This window comes from Henckelia pumila, chromosome 4, assembly GCF_033568475.1.
Source record: "Henckelia pumila isolate YLH828 chromosome 4, ASM3356847v2, whole genome shotgun sequence".
Taxonomy (NCBI): domain Eukaryota; kingdom Viridiplantae; phylum Streptophyta; class Magnoliopsida; order Lamiales; family Gesneriaceae; genus Henckelia; species Henckelia pumila.
This window is the reverse complement of record NC_133123.1, coordinates 78,155,947-78,176,799: the sequence shown is the minus strand read 5'-3', so window position 1 is coordinate 78,176,799 and position 20,853 is coordinate 78,155,947. Positions and strand designations below refer to the sequence as shown.

Below are 20,853 nucleotides of genomic sequence, written 5' to 3'. Positions count from 1 at the left end.
TTATGAAATACATAAAAGTCTAGATTGAATATTTATAGACTTTTAAACTTAATAAAGTCATTAAAAGTCTGAAACAACCTACTAACCCAAGGACTAAACTGTAATATAACATAAATTACGATTGGTTCGGTTATTTTGGCTTTTTATGTATAAAAACCGAAACCGGGCCGAAAAATCGAAAAATAGAAAATTTGTATCCAAAACCGAATCGAAAAACCTAAAAAACCGATCCAGAAAAACCGAAATTTTAATTCAGATCGATTTTTTCGGTTATATCCAAATAATGAATACCCCTGACAGCAAAAGACAAACCACAATTAATTTAATTCAAAAGAAAATTGGAAAATAAAATATGAAAAATTAACAAGATAGATGCACAATCAATTTAGAACATAAAATAAACCTTATAAAGATGATCGGAATACCTGAAACTTAGTGAACGATTGATAGAAAAAAGGGAGCTCTATGCTGCAGAAAAATGATAACTTCGCATGCGCAAGGAAGAAACAAAGGTCGGGGAAAATGATAAAGTTGCTGTTGAATTCCCTTCTAAGTTCGAAATGAAGCAACTCAACCTAAAATCCAAGAAGAAACTATCAGAATTCGCAAATCGAATAACGTATTTTTTGTTCGCGACAAGGCTTTGATCATGCAGTTCTTTACCTGTGAAGCTCAATTCAAGTCATGGTTGAGGTCATCTTTTAACTTTTCTTTAATATGACTCAATTTTATAATTAATTTTAATAAAATCATATCAAATCTATAAAGATCATAATATAATAATAATAATAATAATAATAATAATAATAATATATTTTTTACAAAAATTAAAAAAATATGAATATGAATGCACGTGTCGCGTGGGGATCCACTGGTTTGATAAATTAATAAAAATAATAATAACTACAAAATATAAGCATACGATGAAATCTGGCATATTGCAGCGTCATTTGAAAAAAAAAAAAAGCCCCCGCAGGATTCAGCTGCAAATGACGTAATACTTTCCCGAAACGCGTGTTTTGTAAGTAAGCGTCATATACATTTAATGTGATTTTACATTCGACTCATTTCTTGAACTCTTTTTCCGCTTTTCTTGTTTTTTGTCGCCGTTGGGGAAAAAATTATTTTATTATTTTAAATAAATAAATTTATTTTCATCTATTTCTTATTTATATAAATAAATAATATCCAAATAATGTTTAATTAAAATAATATTTATAATTTTTTATTACAGCACCACCCAAGCCAAGCCTCCATGGAAAAATGTTTGCGTGTACAGAACACTTGGCGCTCGAGCGCGCAAACTTGCGCTCGAGCGTGAGCCTCACCTCCCAAGAGTGGGAGGTAGAAGATCTGCCGCTCGAGCGCACAAAATGCCGCTCGAGCGAGCACCCAAAAAATAGCCAGACAGAAAGTCTAGCGCTTGAGCGAGCCGTCTGTCATCCCGAAAAGGTGTAATTTTTTTGGGTCTTTTTGCGTCATGGGTTGCATCTTTAGACCAAAAGACATTTTTGGGATTCAATCTATATATATGACTGATTGTATATGCAGATAATATAACGTTGATATTATATGACATATAACGTGAGATTTTCTGAGTTTCTGCAAGTTTTTCCCCACTCTTAAAAAAAATTGTTGCATATTTTGTTAGTTGAAGTTCGAGATATTTGTTGTACTTTATATCTCGTTCGTGAGTCATATATTAGAAACGATTGCTGCCGACGTTGAGCACTGTTAACGAGCAATTTCGTCTTGCGCAATGGCGAAGCTAAATTAAAGCCCGGGTGGCATAAATTTTTTTTTTGAAATTTTTTATATATTAATTTTGATTAATTTTTGTTTAATTTGATTTTAGACCTGGTAATTCGATTCAAAGAATTAAAGTAATGGAGGGCTTAAAAATCTAGTCCGGGTAGAGTGATAATCCTGGCTCCGCCATTGGTCTTGCTGAAAGAGAGAATCTTTCGCCTCGACTAAACTCATAGTTGTTGTTGTTCCAATTGTTCAGAATTCGGAGTTCTTCCGAATTACAAATTCTTCGTGAGATTACATTGGCATCTGCATTTAATCATCAATATTGTATCGAATTCATCTAACATAAACACCGAGAGTTCATATATACATATTGCGTGAACATAAAATTTCTATACGTAAAATAATCTTTTGTTATTGTGGATTTTAAAGAGTGTATAATAAACTTAATTTGAAGCAGGGACGGAGCCATCCCAAAAGCTGGGGTGGGCTGCAGCCCTCTAATTTTAAAGAATTTTGGTTGTTAGTATATATAGTATCTATTTATATTATAGCCTAGACTAATTTTTTTTTACATAGCCCAATTAAGAGTTGGTCCAGTCTATTAGTAAGCCAAATGATTATTATATTGAGCATTGTGTAGAAACCCTTTTCAATTTCATTTCTTTTCTCAATTATGGTTCCTTGTTTTTCAATCGGCATGAAGTCGTTATTTTGTAGACTGATTATCGAATTTCCCCATACGGTCGACGATTGAGCTTATTTTTTTCTATTATTATCTGGTGAGATTGCTTCATTTTATTGTGTTCAATTATCATTTTTTTTATTTTTGGGATGACTTGGATTTTTTATAAAGAACATTGTAAAATTATTATTTAAATAAAAACATTATTATTAGAATTTTTATTTAAAAATAAAACTAACGGATATTATAAAATAGTCAAATTTAAATACGGTGAATTTTAAAAAAATTCGTTGATGACTAATTTTATTGTTGAAAAATTGTTAATGCTTAGGTTTATTGTTTGATTAATGAGTCAATTTTCTATTTTTGGTGATATTATTATTGATCAGCATTAAATTAGAGCACTTTATTATGAGTGACATAATTAAAAGATTCGTCTCACAAAATTATCCGTGAAACCGTCTCACAAGAGATTTTGTGTTTTTTGGGTTACGTACATTGTCATTAATTTATAGATTGTATATTAGCTCTATCTTATTACCTGAATTGTTCGATATAACGCTTCTTAAAAATTATCTCTTTTCTTGTAATTTTTTCTTTTAGATTTGCTTTTTGAGACTTCATTGTTACTGTTGAATGTATATAACCAATTAGTTTTCTAACAAGTGAACTATATATATATATATATATTCATATATATATATATTCATTAATAATATATAGGTTAATTTGTTCCACGAGATATACAAAAAATCTTTAACTAACGGCGAGATCTCAAATTGCGATGACCAACATCGAGTCAATGGTCAGTTAACCCAGGGTCGAAAAAATTTATGGCTATGCCATTAATTGTAAGTTCAATTTTCACCACTTGCAACCAATCAATAATCCACACAATCAAAACAGCGAGCCAAGAGTTTAACTCTTTTTCTTTAAGACAAAATTTGCCCCGCCTAGGTGCTAACGAGATTGTGCAAAGTGTCTCCCAAGATAGAACGCTTACAACTTTGAGTAGCAGCACTGCAAACTCAAAGAACTTCGAACACAAAGTGCTTTAGGAAACTCAGACTCTAATATGAGTATGCAAGAAGAGAAAGAAATCAGAAATGAGCGAGTATGAATGATCACAGACGGGGTCTATTTATAGATGTTGGAAGGATGCCTCGGACAGTTGCACGACCGAAAGGACACACTCTTTCAGCCGAAAAGATGCACTGGTTCGGACCAAAAAGTTTCACTGAATCGGACTGAAGAGTCGCATACTTTCATCAGAAAATGCACTCAGATTGTAAAACATCCGTGCCGGGCCGGCCGGTCGGACGGACGGCGGCGCGCGTGTGGCTAATGGTTCGAACCTAGCCTAGACTAGATCCGCTCCCCTTAACAAACATGGGTACCCCTTGGGGCCCCAACCCATTGTCTAAACTTTGACATTATATAGTGCTATTAATTCCCATATTTTATCAATGTGGGACAATGAGCATAAAGCCTCATTCACCATCTCATTTACCATCTATTTTTCCAACCATCCATTTTTCCAACAAATTTTCCAACAATCCCCCACATGAATGTGATTTATGCGAATATGTATGCATATGCTAAAACAGAGTTTCTTTCGAAAAATTATTGCATGGGGATAGGTAGCTTGCGGCTTTGAACCTTCCTTAGTGAAATACTATCGGATTTACTAGGCTGCCTAGTGAACGTGATGTCTTGAACTATTCAGCCGTTTATGTAAACCAAGACAACAGTATTCACACAATAATTTTTCTCACACTTTATTTGTTCTCACGGTTTTGTCCGTTTTGGCCCTGGACAACATCTTGGATTATTAAGTATTTCATTGAAGCGGCCCGTCTTCACACTTAAATAGGTGACCTTCTATTGTATGAGTATCCTGTCATACTCTATTTCTTAAATAAATATAGGAATCATTAAAAGTTTGTTAAAACTTATCCTCACTACTTGCACAGGTTGCACTTTTATCCTAGGAATGAGAATAGAACAAAGTTCTAAGTGGACGCGAACGTTCATAACTTGATTTTCCCATTGAACCAAGATCTTGGGATCTCCAATCTACAAGGTTGGGTTTTCGCTATGAATATTCTTTAATTTTCTAGGTTTTAATCACATTCCTCTTGATAAGCAGTTTACTTAATCTCTCCCTAAACCTTTTGTTAACGGATCCGCTAAGTTATCTTTTGATTTTACATAATCAACTGCGATAACACTATTTGAGATCAACTGCCTAATGGTATTATGTCTTCGACGTATGTGTCTTGACTTACCATTATACATACTACTTTGTGCCCTACCTATAGCCGACTGACTATCGCAATGTATCATTATTGCTGGCACTGGTTTCGTCCAACACGGAATATCTTTTAGGAAATTACGAAGCCATTCCGCTTCTTCTCCTGCTTTGTCTAAAGCTATGAATTCCGATTCCATTGTGGAACGAGCTATACACGTTTGTTTTGAGGATTTCCACGACACAGCTCCTCCACCGATGGTGAACACATATCCACTTGTGGACTTAGAGTTTTTTGTGTCGGATATCCAATTTGCATCACAGTATCCTTCTAGTACGAAAGGATATGTTGCATAATGTAATCCATAGTCCATTGAATACTCTAAGTATTTAAATAATCTTTCCAATGCTTTCCAATGATCGTGACTAGGATTACTTGTGAATCTACTCAATTTATTTATTGAGTATGCAATATCAGGATGAGTACAATTTTTAATATACATTAGACTCCCAATTATCCTTGCATATTGCTGTTGAGATACGGGTTCACCTCGATTTTTGGATAAATGTAAACTTAAATCCACGGGTGATCTTAACGGCGTAACATCATACGCGTTGAATTTCCTAAGTACTTTCTCAATATAATGAGATTGTGTTAGGATAATTCCTTCAGGCGCTTTTACAATCTTAATTCCTAAGATAACGTCTGCTTTTCCCATATCTTTCATATCAAAATGTTTTGTCAACATTTTCTTAGTTTTCATGATGATATCATGATTACTACCCATTATGAGCATGTCGTCTACATATAGACAGACAATTACATACGAGTCATGTATGCCTTTTATATAAACACATTTATCACACTCATTAATCTTGAATCCATTTGACATCATTGTTTTGTCAAATTTTTCATGCCATTGTTTAGGAGCTTGTTTTAGTCCATACAGCGATTTAATGAGTCGACACACTTTTCTTTCTTGACCGGGAGCAATGAATCCTTCAGGTTGTGCCATATATATTTCTTCCTCTAACTCACCATTTAAAAATGTCGTTTTTACATCCATTTGATGTATTTCGAGATTATTTAAAGCAGCTATTGCTATAAGTACTCGAATAGACGTTATTCTCGTAACAGGTGAATATGTGTCGAAGAAATCCAATCCTTCTTTTTGTCTAAATTCTTTGGCCACCAACCTTGCTTTGTATTTTTGCACTGTTCCATCAGCTTTGTATTTCATTTTTAAGATCCATTTGCATATTAAAGGTTTGATTTCCGGTGGGAGATCTATTAACTCTCAAGTATGATTTTGCATGATGGAATCTATTTCACTGTTTATAGCCTCTTTCCAAAGCGGAGCGTCAGGACTAGATAACGCTTCGCTTAAGGTCCTTGGATCATTTTCTATAGCATAACTAAGAAAATCAGGACCAAAAGTTTTAGCTATCTTAGCTCTCTTACTACGTCTTGGTTCTTCACTTTCATGAGTTTCCTCATTAGTGGATTCATGAACTCTTTTGGAAGAGCTCTTTTCTTTTCCTTCTTTATAAGGAAAGACGTTTTCAAAAAATGCAGCATTCCTTGATTCAATAATCGTATTCTCATGTATCAGGAATTACTGACTTGTGCACTAGGAATCTATATGCACTACTGTTGTTTGCATATCCAATGAATATGAAATCTATAGTCTTAGGTCCAATCTTCACTTGTTTTGGCTTTGGTATTTCTACTTTCGCCAAACACCCCCACACTTTCAAGTATTTGTATGAGGGCTTATGTCCTTCCCACAATTCGTAAGGAGTTTCATTCTTCTTTTTATGTGGAATTTTGTTAAGAATATGATTTGCCGAAAGTATTGCTTCCCCCCACAAGTTTTGGGGTAGTCCAGAACTTATTAGCATGACATTCATCATTTCTTTCAGAGTACGGTTTTTTCTTTCCGCAACACCATTAGATTGTGGTTGTGAGACCTCGGTTCTAAACATCTAATAAAGGAGTAAACTAACTAACAAGCAAGGAAAGGCCAAGACATTTTTTTTTATTAAGGGCCCGCGCGGCCGAGCCTCATCAGGCGCGGGCGCACATGACGCCCTGCCCAGAAAGGGGCGCAGGCGCGCGGGCACGCGCTAGGATGCGCGGGCGCGCCTCCCTGGCTGCTCCGGTGCTAGAAATTGCCAAAATCAAGAACGTCAAGCCATACAATATTTCAAAACATAAACATGCGTTACAAACTTGATTCCTCAAATTAAAAACATGAGTTCTGGAGTTCAACAACCAAACCAAAGTCGAGAACATGCAACAACAATATAACGATGAAGTTCGATAACTAAACATGTTCTAACATAACTAGATTGACATGTTGAAATCGACTTCTAAACCGAGTCTCACTTCTACATCTTTCCCTCGAAGCTAACCATGTCTCTTCTGACTTGTCTCTGACCCACCTGTTGCCAAGTACACATACAGAACAAAGCTAACAGCCGGATAACCGGTGAGAATGATAATCCCAGTAAAAGCAAGATATCAAATATTACAACAATAAACATGCTTTCAAGACAACAACGTAATCAATAACAATGAAATGAAATGCATGTCTTTAAACCGGGATATCAAATCTGATAAACGAGGGATTGCTGCTGTGCTTTTGGGATCCCGAGGATGAGATCACGTGACGACTCACCGACTCTCCCAATCGAGATGGTGCCACGTATCCCACTCCTCTAGATTTTGAGCAACTATAATGAGTATGCTAGCACTAGGCGAAACGACTACGACCTAGGCTACTCAATCATAGTTCCCAAACGTCCAAGCAAAAAGGGCTATTCTGCCCGCTGAAATCAAAGTTGGCTCAAAATGAATGCATAACAGAACATAAAACATAGCCATATAATAAAAGCTCAAGCAAATCAACAAGACACAACACTAGTAGAATTTTGACTTTTTACTTCGTCATCTATTACTTCGGCAATTATTATTGACGAAGTAATATGGAACAATAAACTTCGGTAATATCATTGCCGAAGTAAAAACTTATTTTTACTTCAGAACTTAAAAAACACGGGCTTCACTAATAATTTTTTGTAACATTTTACTTCATCAAATTAATTTTGATGAAGTAAAAAGTTAAAAACTAAAATTTATAATTCTAATTGCCGAAGTAAAAAAGAATGCACGGGTACCTTATATTTGTTTTTTCCTTTCACATTTCTTTCTAACATTAATCCATGAAAAGAAAAAAAATTCGATCCCCTTTTTTTTTCAGTTTTCAGCCCTAGCTCTAGGAATAGGAAATGAGGTAGGTATCCCCAATAACTTGAAATTTGTAGTGTTGGTAATTAATGGCGGAAAAATTTTAGTTTGATCTTGCTTGCTTCGTGCTGTGCAGCCGGCAGCCGGAGGTTTTGTGGGCACATCGATCGGACAAAGTATACCTGACCGTGTCACTACCCGACGTTAAGGATGTTTCTGTCAAATGTGAACCTGAAGGCGTCTTTTGTTTCTCTGCGGTTGGCGTCAATGGCGAGCCCTTTCTAGTCACTCTTCAACTTTATGATAATATTAACCCTCAGGTTTCGTTATTTTTTATTTTCTTTTTTCAAGTGAAATATTCTTGGATAATGTGGCTGAATTATATGATGTTAGTTTCTGGCAATTTCTGCATCATTGAGCTATCGTTAAATCAGGACAGTGTTTTCTTTTATCGCTCAGCATATACTCACAATGAAATATGGATTTCTGTTCCTTGTGTGAAGTAGTTGGTGAAATTTGATTCTAGTTTCAGGATTTAAGAATGAGTTAGAAGAGTCTTCTTCTCATTTTCTTTTGTATTTTTTGTATGATTTGTTGTTGGGTTAGGGAACAGGTTTTGAAGCTTGTGCCAGTGAAAAGATTAAGTATAATTACCAAACGTGTTGTATTTCGCTGTTGTTCTCTGTAGCTCTGAGCTGTACAAGGCTTTTGTTACTCGTGCATGATATAACCACAATATTGTGAATTCTGTTGCTTAGATCTATCAATTGTTTACTCCTCAGTTTTGCCACTTCATTTTATTTTCATCCCTGCAAACATTCCATCAACTTTTGTCAAAGACCTTTTTTTGAAAGATAGTGCATATCTTCTAAATTCTAATTTTGGGGAATGTAAAGATTGGATTCCAGCTTTTTTTCTTCTATGCATTGCTATAATGAAACTTTGCTGCAGGGATGTAAGACAAAAATTGTTTGAGGAATATTCTATGCTCTGTTCAGAAAGAGCAAAAAGGGTGGTGGAAAAGACTGTTAAAATCCGAAGAAAAGCCACCTCCTTACATCAAAGTTGACTGGAATAGATGGTGTGATGAGGATGATGAGGATTCAGAGTGTAAGTTCATGCTACCACTTAGAATTCCTACCCGTATTTACCCATTCTTCATGTTGAAGGAGATTTTATAGTTGGAGAAAGTTGTATTGCCTCTGGTTGTTATATATACTTGTTTTATGGAACAAAATTCATGTAGCATGTTCACAGTTTTTATTATAGTTTCTTTGTTGTGATAGTTCACTCTTGCTCTTTAAGTCATTTAGGTGTTCATACAGAAATGTGGCTAAGCCAGTAGCTACCATTGTCAATTTTCATATGATCAATGAGGCCAGTTGAACTGATTCTTGAATGTTAATTTGACAAGGGCAACTTTGTTCTGTTTGACCATATCTTTTTGCAATTGCAGCAAATCTGGCTTCTGATGAAGACAATGCGGTAACCAAATCCCTTTTTAGAGATCAAAATTTCAAATCCTTTTAGAAGGGATGTCATCTAACTTAAATATTTTTTGTTTTCCAGTATGCCGGTGAAAATGATGAGAGCAGCGATGATGAAGGAATGCTTTGTAAGTTCATAATTTTCTGTGCGCCGCCGATTTGAATCTCAAGCCTTCCTCCTCCACCTCTTTGAAGAAATTCTTCAGTTAACTACATGTTTGGTAAGATCTCGTCGCAAGCTTTCTCTCGGTACCCATTCCATAAGGAAATTCACAAATTTTCATTTTGGTTGTCGGAATTAGTTGCGCTTTTGCAGTCGTTTCCCGATCGATTTTGGTGTTTTATTGTTGGAGGTTGCTTGAATTTGAGTTTTAGAGAGATTTATGCCACTTCCTCAGCTTTTCCAACATATTTCAGCCATGGCCGCTGCAAAGTACATCGTTCACTGCCGTAGGCTTCCGCACTAGATCTTGAAATAAGGGTAAATTCAATAATCTCTTTTTTAATTATTTTTAGAAGAACGAACATTTTCAACTGTGTTTCAGCATAATCTTAGAATTCTTGATGGACCCAAATACGACCTAATCTGTTAATGGTGTCATCGTTGTTGTTTTTTTCTCTCTTTATATAATCACCCTAAAGCTCTATCTCTTTGTATATAATAAATTAAATTAAAAAGTTCAATTTTCTCTAGTACAACCAGCTGATCGAATACCAGGGATGTTGAGAATAATCTACGCCAAACTGAACTGGACTCTATCGAGGTTTTTGATTCAGTACACTAGTTCCTCAAATATATAGTTACACCTCGTGATATTGATGCTTTTACATCATCACATGTTTGTTTTGAATTTAGTTTATCCATCCTGAGTTTTTGGAACTTCAATTGATTCTCGAAAGTTTGAAGTACAATAATTTTTGCAAAAGAGGAGTATCATATTTCGATTATGTGCTGAAGCTATTTGTTCAATCCACCTTTAATATGACCTTCTTTATTGCTTTTTTTTTTAATCCATTCTTTATTGTATTTTAATATGTATTCTTGAGTGAAAACTAATATTCGCTTGCATATGGTTCTTTTTCATCCGACCAGGATTACATTAAAGAAATTGACAATTTAATCTCACTGCACGATCAAATTCATGATTGTGACACCATTCTGTCACATATGGAAATCTTACTCAGTGGATTCCAGGTATCTGTTACAGACATTGGCTCTGATGCTTCTCATTTTGCCAAGTATGATATAATTGCCGGGAACACTAGATTCCATGAATTGAAGTAGAATAATGCACCCACTTGCAACTATATAATTAACAACATTTGAAACATTTTTGGCAGCTCATTGCAAAATTCCCATTATGAGACTCTCTACTTTAAGTTAGTTGTTCCCAGATTATGCAGGTCAGAACAAATAAATAGTATGCAGGATCTTTAAATTGGACAGTAAAGGTATTTTGTTATAGAATTTCTTTGTTTCCTTCTCTTTAACTTTTTTTCCAAATTGTTATAGAACTAATGTTCTTTGGATACATTATTTAATCACGGTCATTAAAAATTCTTTTGGTTTTCCTGACACCAGTTTTCATTTTTTGTTTCAACTTGAAGCATTATTAGCTTTTGTATATGGAGTGTGAGATTCCTGCAGAGATAAAATTTACTTGTGGTTAGAAGTAAACATTTGCTTGGTTGTCCAATAAAAGTTTTGTACTTAAATGAACTCTTACAAGATTTTCTTTATGCATCTTTGCCATGTTTACCAGTTTGAATTTTGTTTCAAGGAAGCAGCGGAATTCATGGAAAACTGCACAAGATCATGAATGTTGTTTCAAGGAAGCAGTGACAATGAAGGGGACTGTCCAAGGCCACTACCTAATATCCAGAGTTGAAGCATGCTACTAATAGTATGATATTACTGAAAGGAAAATGAGTCCTGCATGGGATTATGATGTGAAATATAGGATGACTTCTTTTTAGGATATATTTGCGGATACATTTTTGGTTTTGCGGATACATTTTTGGGTTCTACTTATGGATTTTTGGATATTCGTCGTTTTTGTATGAATGATTTTATGCATCTAATTAATTATTTTTAGTTTTAGACATTGTGTTATTGGTGTTATCTATTACTTGTATACTACTATAGATAAAATGATGAAGTAATATAACAAAAACACTTCGAAAAAAGTACTTTTTGGCGAAGTAGAAGAAAATATTTACTTCGCCATATTTCAAAATTAGTGAAGTCGTTCGTGGCAATTACTTCGGTAAATTGAAAATTCGCCGCAGTAAAATGACACCTTTTACTTCACCATAATTCAAAAATTGTGTAGTTATATATCAATTTTACTTCGATAATTGTATAATGTGTAAAGTAATAGATGATCAATTACTTCATTATTTTTCGAAACTGATGAAGTAATACATGTGTTTTTACTTCGGTAAATATCAACCTATTACTTCGATTTTAATACGAAGTAAAAAATACCCTTTTACTTCACGTACATCTACTTCGCTAATTATCTACCTATTACTTCAGATAATAACCGAAGTAAAAAGTCAAAATTCTACTAGTGCAAGTTCCTCATGCTAGAACAAGTGTAGATGCAAGTATGTGCTTTTAAGGGAAATTCGAGAACCAACTGTCCCGAGTATGCTATCCCGCTATCGATGACTGCTTTTACCTTTCAAGGCAGTAGTTCCAACTTCTGGGAAGCTACAACAAAAGATTGTATCAAAGTCTAACCAATCTAAATAACAACAAGGCTCAAGGTAATTCTCTATACCGTTCTTCGTCCAAATCTCTGAAACGAACAAATGCTGTTAACCCTGGGCTTGACAAACTCCAAACAAATCTGTTCAGATACAAATCAAAGATCAATAACCATGATCAACTTACAAGCCAAGTTCAACAACTCAAAAACGGTTCAAAATCCAAAAACTCAAACCGACGGCATAACGGCTAAAAACTGAACAAACCAGAAATGCAGACAGCAGTTCATTACCGATATCAACTCAATTAAACGCTAATACAACAACAACAAGGCAATCCCAACAAATCTCAAAACCCACATTTTCGAAAATGGTTTCCAAAAATCATAACAATTCCGAACGTTGCTCTATTTCAAAACCGACAGATAATAAACGATCAGAACTCTGCCAAGAACAACATACTAGAATCTAAATCGATTCTAACAACCTCCGAAAAACAAAACATATCCGATCGGAGAAATACTTACGGTATAACGGAGCTCTCACTGCAGTGATCACTAATCTGCCTTCAGAAATAATTTCCAACGGCTGGATCGAGCTCGGACTGAAATCTGGAAGCTTGAGCAAGATATGGGGCATCTCTAATGGAGTATCTCGGTTGGGATGAGGAAGGAGGATGATGAGAAAAGTCATTACAAGTGTAGATAATATATAAAATCCCAAATTTGCATTTTAGTCCCTGAAATTTCCAAAATTTGCAAAAAGGACCCTGATCAAAATCAAGTCGACTCGTGAACTCTGTAATCTCCGATTAACTCAAATAAACTCATTTAAGATAAAAACGGGGCGTTGCAGTGGTGAATAAGGAGCAGTTGTTTGATGAATAATGTCCGATTCATTGCAAAATTCTTCAAACGGAGCAACATATTCACCTCCTCTATCACTTCGAATTTTCTTGATTCGTTTGCCTAATTGATTTTTAACTTCATTTTTATAGGTCTTAAATGCTTCAAGAGCTTCATCTTTGCTTCTTAAAAGAAACACATAACAGAATCTTGTGCAATCATCTATGAATGTAATAAAGTACTTTTTCCCACCTCTAGTTTGTACAAACTTTAAATCACACACATCGGTGTGAATTAGTTCTAGAGGTATTGTACTTCTTTCCACAGTGTGAAAATGTACTTTACTTAATTTAGCTTCAACACATACTTCACATTTCTAGTTTGAATCAATCTTAGTCCTTGGAATAAGATTTAGTTTTCCAAGTTTTTTCAAAGTGTTGAAGTTAACATGTTCTAATCTAGTATGCCATAAATTAGAACATTCAACCAAGTAATTCAAAGCATTAACTTTATTACTTTCAAGATCACGAAGTACAGTCATTACATTCATCTTGAACAGTCCCTTTTCTATATATCCTTTTTCTAGGAACTGTCCATTTTTCATGATTACAACTTTTTCAGCTTCAAAAACTATTCTAAATCCGGCCTTAACAAGCCTAGAACCGGATACAAGATTCTTTCTTATGTTCGGAACATGAAGGACATCAATAAGAGTAAGCTCTTTTCCCGAAGTCATCTTGATCACCACTTTGCCTAATCCAACGATCTTAGAAGTCGCATTGTTACCCATATAGAGCTCTCGTCCACTTATAGGAGTATACTTCGAGAATAACTCCTTGTCAGCACATACATGTCTTGTAGCTCCAGTGTCGATGAACCATTCTTTAGGATGATCAACCATATTAGCCTCGAAGATTACTGCTGACAGATCTATCTCGGATAAATCAATAGGCACAGATTTGTGTTGGACCACATTTGACCGGTACTGATTGTCCTTCTTCGGTAAGCGAAAATCCTTGGCTTTGTGGTTCGATTTCCCATAGTTCCAACAAGTTCCTTTCCACTTCTTATTCTTTCCTTGCTTCAAATCTTTTCCAAACTGTTTCCTTTTCTTCGTAGCGTTTGGCTCCACCAGGTTTGCCTTTGCTTCGATCGGCATTTTACCAGCTTTGATCTCCGCTTTGCGATTGTCTTCCTCAATTCGCAGCCTGACGATCAAGTCCTCGAGCCCCATTTCCTTGCGTTTGTGCTTCAAATAGTTCTTGAACTCTTTCCATAAGGGTGGCAGTTTTTCGATTAATGCAGCCACTTGGAAGGATTCACTGATCATCATCCCTTCAGCCATTATATCATGGAGGATGATTTGGAACTCTTGCACTTGGCTAATCACCGTCTTGGCATCAACCATTTTGAACTCGAGAAACTTACCGACTACGAACTTCTTCGTGCCAGCATCCTCAGTCTTGTACTTTTTCTCTAAGGATTCCCACAGTTTCTTAGCAGTCTTGGTTGCAGAATATACACTATACAATGTATTGTCCAACCCATTCAGTATGTAGTTTCGGCACAAGAAGTCGCTGTGACACCATGCATCGAAAGCATACCTTGCTTGTGTGACAGCATCCGGCGCGGGAACAGCAACAACATCCTTCAAAAACCTTGCGAGATGAAGAGTTGTGAGATAAAACAACATCTTCTGCTGCCATGTATTGAAGTCAGTACCGGAGAACTTTTCAGGTCTCTCATCATGCGCATTAGAAGCAGCAGGGACCATGACAATAGCCGGTGTAACAGGCGGCGGCGTAACAGGGGGCAGTGGTGGGGGCGTAACAGAGGGCGGCGTGACTTTGGCAGAAGGATCAGTAGCCATCATACGAATTTTGTCTTAAACTTGTATGTTCAATTTCCACCACTTGCAACCAATCAATAATCCACACGATCAAAACAGCGAGCCAAGAGTTTAACTCTTTTTCTTTAAGACAAAATTTGCCCCGCCTAGGTGCTAACGGGATTGTGCAAAGTGTCTTCCAAGATAGAACGCTTACAACTTTGAGTAGCAGCACTGCAAACTCAAAGAACTTCGAACACAAAGTGCTTTAGGAAACTCAGACTCTAATATGAGTATGCAAGAAGAGAAAGAAATCAGAAATGAGCGAGTATGAATGATCACAAACGGGGTCTATTTATAGATGTTGGAAGGATGCCTCGGACAGTCTCACCACTTCGATGCATGCATGGCTGAACAGTTGCAATGGTTAGGATCGAAAGGACGCACTCTTTCAGCCGAAAAGATGCACTGGTTCGGACCATAAAGTTGCACTGAATCGGACTGAAGAGTCGCATACTTTCATTTCATCTGAAAATGCACTCAGATTGTAAAACAATTAATAAAATAATTAATTTATTTTGTCCAAAAAGTTTATATTCATGTTAAAGCCAGCCCACGCCCACGCCCACGGTCCGTGCCGAGCCGGCCGGCTGCGGCGCGCGCGTGTGGCTAATGGTTCGAACCTAGCCTAAACTAGGTTCGCTTCCCTTAACAAACATGGGTACCCCTTGGGGCCCCAACCCATTGTCTAAACTTTGACATTATATAGTGCTACTAATTCCCATATTTTATCAATGTGGAACAATAAGCATAAAGCCTCATTCACCATCTCATTTACCATCCATTTTTCCAACAAATTTTCCAACATTAATTTCAAATGCAAGAAAAATAAATATTATAAATATAGAATTATCTATAAATATGTTAGATATTGAATAACTTGGGTAGAACGAGAGATTATAAAATGGTATTTACAAAAATGAAAAGTTATAAGAATGTATAAAAGATTTGAAACACATCAAAATATTTAATATATACAAGAAATTTAACTACAATATGAAATATATATGTGTAAATTATTGCCCAAGAAATTAATTAAAATAAAACAAAATTTCATTAATAATATCTTTCTGAATATGTATCTACATTGGAATGGGCGTAGGTGGAACGTGAGGACTCGGACCTTATCCTTGCATGCAGACATGTAAAACTCAATAATTTTTTTAAAAGTAATTAATATCATAATCAAACATCTTTTAGTACACGGTCTAACAGCGAAGTTAGAAATTCAGATAAAATTCAAGTACACGAACTCGTACAAGAAAAAAAACAAATTGAGTTAATGAATATGCACACAAGTTAGCTTGACGGTGCATGTGATGAATGTCATTGAATCTATCCTCATCTGCAATTCTTTGACAGCTTGCGCATAATGCATGATAATGTAAAATGAATTTGATCATGTAATTTATTTTATAAATTTCCGCAATGAATTAGGTCTGTTGACACAATTATTTTTCAAAAATTTTAAGTATTTTATAAATGAAAAAATTAATAATATGTGTTTGGATAAGATATTTGTAAAAATATTTGAAAAATATTTTCGAAAATATAATTTTTAGCAAACAATTGAAAGTTTTTTTTAAAAATATTTTTATAATAACAAAACACAGATTTAAAGAGTTACAACCCAACTTCAAGGAGGCGAGAATTGGGACCAAGACACGTACAACGATATAATATCTCTCTTTGATGTTATATATAAAACCTACTTAACCAAAAAAACAAAAGGATGGAAGTGTGTCCTTGATTGAGACGGATCTCAAACCCGAGCCGACTTGTTAAAAATATATTTTTTTACTTTTTAAAATATTATTTTTCAATATAAATATTGATCAGACCAACTCGTATGACCGTCTCACAAAAAAACTTATTTTTTTTCATATGTGAGACTATACGAGACTCTATTACGTTAATTACGAGGTCTTTTTCTCCCTCAATATTTTAAAAAATAACGATAAAAAGAGAGGGCGGAAGTGTGTCCTTGATTGAAGAGTAGAGTCGTCAATTTGGGTTAGGCCCGCCGAGTCGGCCCGGCCCGCCACACAATTTAAGTGGGTTGGGTTGACATTTTTTCAACCCAACAAAAGGTGGGCCTAGATGAGCCAACCCGCCAAGGCCCGCGACCCGCGCGGGTTGGCCCGCCGCGGGCCAACCCCGGAAGATTAATAATTTATTTTTATTATGATATATGTATTTTTTAATAAAAGTTATGAATTTTTTTTTGTATTAATTATTTTATATAAAATTTACACACATGAAATCAATAATTTAAATTTTTATTAATATATTTATATTAATATTTATTTATGAAATGATATTTATAATTAATTATAATTTTTTTTATTTATTTTTATTTGTCGTGAGCCAACCCGCCTAACCCGCAACCCACCTTGGATTGGGTTGGATTGATGATTTTCGGCCCGCCATCGACCCGCCAAAAAATGAGTTTTTGGTGGGCCGACCCGCCCCGCCATGGGTTGGCTCGTTTGACAGCTCTATTGAAGAGGATGTATTGAATGCTGAGGCTAAAACCTCACAAAGATCACGTATTCAACAATGAAGATTTCATAGAATTGTGGTAGATTCGGATATCATTTCAACATTAATGATGCAATCTTTTAGATTTTCCTCATATTTATTTAATAGAAGTAATCGCGAAATCAAGATTTGATGTCTAATTTTTCCCATTCCTTATTTTTAAATAAATAAATCGGTAAATGAAAGAAATTAATTCATAAAGAAATAACAAATGCGCCAAACCTCATATTAATCCACCCCAAAAAACAAAAAAAATGAAGATTATTTTTTAAAAAATAAAATAAAAAAGTGACTCCAAGATCAGAATTTTTTTGTTTTTTTTGCCTTTTGCCAGTTTAGGGATTGGAGTCCTACTCCTGACCATGTAATCGTGCTCCAATCATTAACTCAGGAAAATAGGATTTCCATTTACTTTCCTTTTTTGCGCAAATAACGTAAATTTCTTTTACGTAAAAATATTTAATGTTTTATTTCAATTAATTAAATTTACCCAAACTCGTTTTATATCCATTTCTTTGTGAAAATAATAGTATATAATTTATATCGGGAGTAGTTAGCAATCAGAAATCAATTCGGAATAAGAAAACACTCTACATTACACAAAATTAACAACAAATTTACAACCCCAAATTAGACAAAAATAAATATATAGGGTGAAAAAAGAAGAATAGGAAATGGCAAAGTACGTAGTCCCTTCTTGCGGATACGCGGCCCTCCACAATTTCATTTCACTGCCAAAATTTCATGCTACCCATGCATCCTTTGGTCACCCAACGTGTTAACTTAACTAGCTACTACATTTTTCTAAATCTTCACCGGAGCTAAACAGGAATAATATAAGAATCGGAACGACTTTTCCGGCCGTTGATAACCGTCCATTGATCGGAGATATCACGAGCAACTTTAACGGCGTCCGACGAAGCCCCGAGCAGGCCCCGTTTGGTGAAACCTACCACGTACATTCCGTTCTCACCTTTCCAACCATTAGGGAATGGGGTTTTGGGCATTCCATCTTTTGTGAAGAAATCACTACCCTAGAGTGCAAATTAAATGTATATATAAGGTTAGTTTTTGATAATAAATATTATCCGCATTTGGAAGGGCTAATAGGTAAGTACAATAAAAACTTAAATTTGCATCAAATATCATTTTGAATCTTGTTCTATATATTCTCATATCTTATCTTATACAATAAAATTTGAAATATTTCTCCCTGATCACCATTTGGTAAAACCGAGGAAATTAAATCAAGGAATAATATATAAATACAACAAAATATTGAAGAATTAGTACAAGGCAGAAATGCCAAATGTTTTATGATAGCTACACATCATGAATAAATTGCACCAAAAAATATTTTTTTTGAAAACAAAATAATGAATGAATCCATACAAAAGTAATCAGATTTCCTCGATTTGTGCAGCAAAATTAAGCGACGTTTTGTATATGTAAGATGGAAAGAGATATATGATAGTGAAAATCGATGAAAAATAAAATAAAAGTTGGATAATATGTCGTTTAAATTAATTACCTCTAGCCATTTAGGAACATTGCTCTTGTATCCCGTCGCTAATATTATTGAATCGAATTCTTTTTCTTGGCCATTCATAAATTTGGCCCCATTTTGTGTTACCTCCTTTACACCTTCCATCACCTACAAAGTTATAATTATTTGTTTAATTTTCAGTCAAATTGGAGATTTAGTTGCATATCATGATATATGTATATATCGTAAAATAATTACATCATGGTAATATTACCTTAATCTTTCCGGATTTGATGTATGACAATGCTCCGACATCGAGTACGGGAGTTTTTCCAGTGGCGTTTTTGAGCTCGATCGGGCCGGTTTTCGGTCTCCCGAGGCCTAATCTGTCTGTGTTACCTAGGGTGAAGTTTGCTACTACTAAGAGGAACTTGTCCACTATTTTTAAGGGAAGCCATTTGTTTAGAGTCATAGCTATTGTAAATGTAGATATCCCAAACATCTCCCTAGGTAGAATGTGAACCTAAAATATCACAAAAATAAAATTAAAAAGCATAATATTTAGCTCAAATAAACAGTAATTACATGGGTTGTTTTTTTTTTTGGATGAATATTTATTAATGATGGTAAAATTCATATATTTTTTTAGATATATAAAATTATAAAACCTTTGTACTTACAGAATTTCTGACGACCATGTGAGGAGTTGCATTGCGCCTACAGAGGTCTAAGCTAACTTCCATGCCTGAATTCCCACAGCCCACCACTAAAACCCTCTGCTTTTGAAACTCAGAGCCCGATTTATACACACTGGTGTGCAATACGGGCCCCCGAAACCTCTCGATGCCATGAATTTCCGGCACATTGGGCTCGGCGTTTTCCCCCGTCGCCACAATCATCCATCTCGACAAGTAGAGAGAATCTCCGGTCCGAATCCTCCAAAACCCAGTCGCGGAATCGAAATCCGCGCTCGAAACGGCCTGTCTGAATCTGGGCTCGATCGAAAAGTGGTTGGCGTAGGATTCCAGGTACGAAATGAACTGGTGTTTGGTGGGATATTTGGGGAAGCTCTCGGGGAAATCCAGCAGCGGGAGCTGGCAAAACTGTTTGGGAAGATGAAGCTTGAGCCTTTCGTAAGTTCTTTGCTGCCATAACGAAGCTATACAATCGCTCCTTTCTAGTATCACACAAGGGACGCCATTTTCTTGGAGGCATGCTGCAACGGCCAGGCCCGATGGCCCGGCCCCTACGATGACAGGCCCGGGAACCCATTGCCAGCTCAAAGTACCCTTTTCGATATCGTCTTCTTTGCGAGAACGTCCCATTGGGAAAAATGAAAGACGAAAGACTCAGTCTGTGTTTTTTCACCTGAGAAAGATTGGCGATATTGTGCATTTAAAGAATGCAGAGTGGGTTGAATGAATGCATTCCAGAGGGGAAATTAAAACAGAGGAGGGGTCTTATTATTTTATGGGAGAATGGAGGCGTGAAAGTTAAGAAAATGATTTGATATTTGCTTCAGTTTCTCGAGGCTCTTCTTCTTGTTTCTGCAGCTTTAATGGCAATTGGCAAATGGGATGCAAAGAGAAGACATTAATGCATTTATCAGTTTACTGTCTCAAGAATTTATAGGGGTTGAGTTGGGTTTCAAGCAAATGGTTCAGTATATATATACACACACAGTATATTATTACTTGCCACTCTCGCTTTTTTGCTGTTCTTCACTCGCTTGCTTCTTGTACTTGACAAAAACGGGATAATTTTTAATTTAGTCCTTCATTTTATATCGTATTTTTGATTTGGTCCTCCGTTTTTTTGTTTACCCAATTTAGTCCTCTGTTTTTCACCATATTTTCGGAATTGATTTTTCCGTCCAATTTAATGTTAAAACTAACCGAACTACGAGGGTTGAACTTTTACTTTTCACCCTTTCAACCGGTCATCTCATCTTCATCA

The 20,853-nt window shown here is 35.5% G+C and overlaps 1 protein-coding gene and 1 pseudogene across 1 annotated transcript; one reads left to right on the top strand and one right to left on the bottom strand.

The window, feature by feature from the left end:
* The first annotated feature begins 7,979 nt into the window (after positions 1 to 7,979).
* Positions 7,980 to 9,588, top strand: LOC140861298 (co-chaperone protein p23-2-like; annotated as a pseudogene).
* An 8,644-nt stretch (positions 9,589 to 18,232) lies between these two features.
* Positions 18,233 to 20,292, bottom strand: LOC140861297 (probable indole-3-pyruvate monooxygenase YUCCA4). The gene is made up of 4 exons (XM_073264303.1): positions 19,578 to 20,292; positions 19,172 to 19,420; positions 18,943 to 19,065; positions 18,233 to 18,445 (listed from the first exon to the last, which is right to left on the bottom strand). The coding sequence occupies exons 1-4, from the start codon at positions 20,220 to 20,222 to the stop codon at positions 18,233 to 18,235; spliced, it is 1,230 nt and encodes a 409-aa protein (XP_073120404.1). The 5' UTR covers positions 20,223 to 20,292.
* Positions 20,293 to 20,853: the final 561 nt, after the last annotated feature.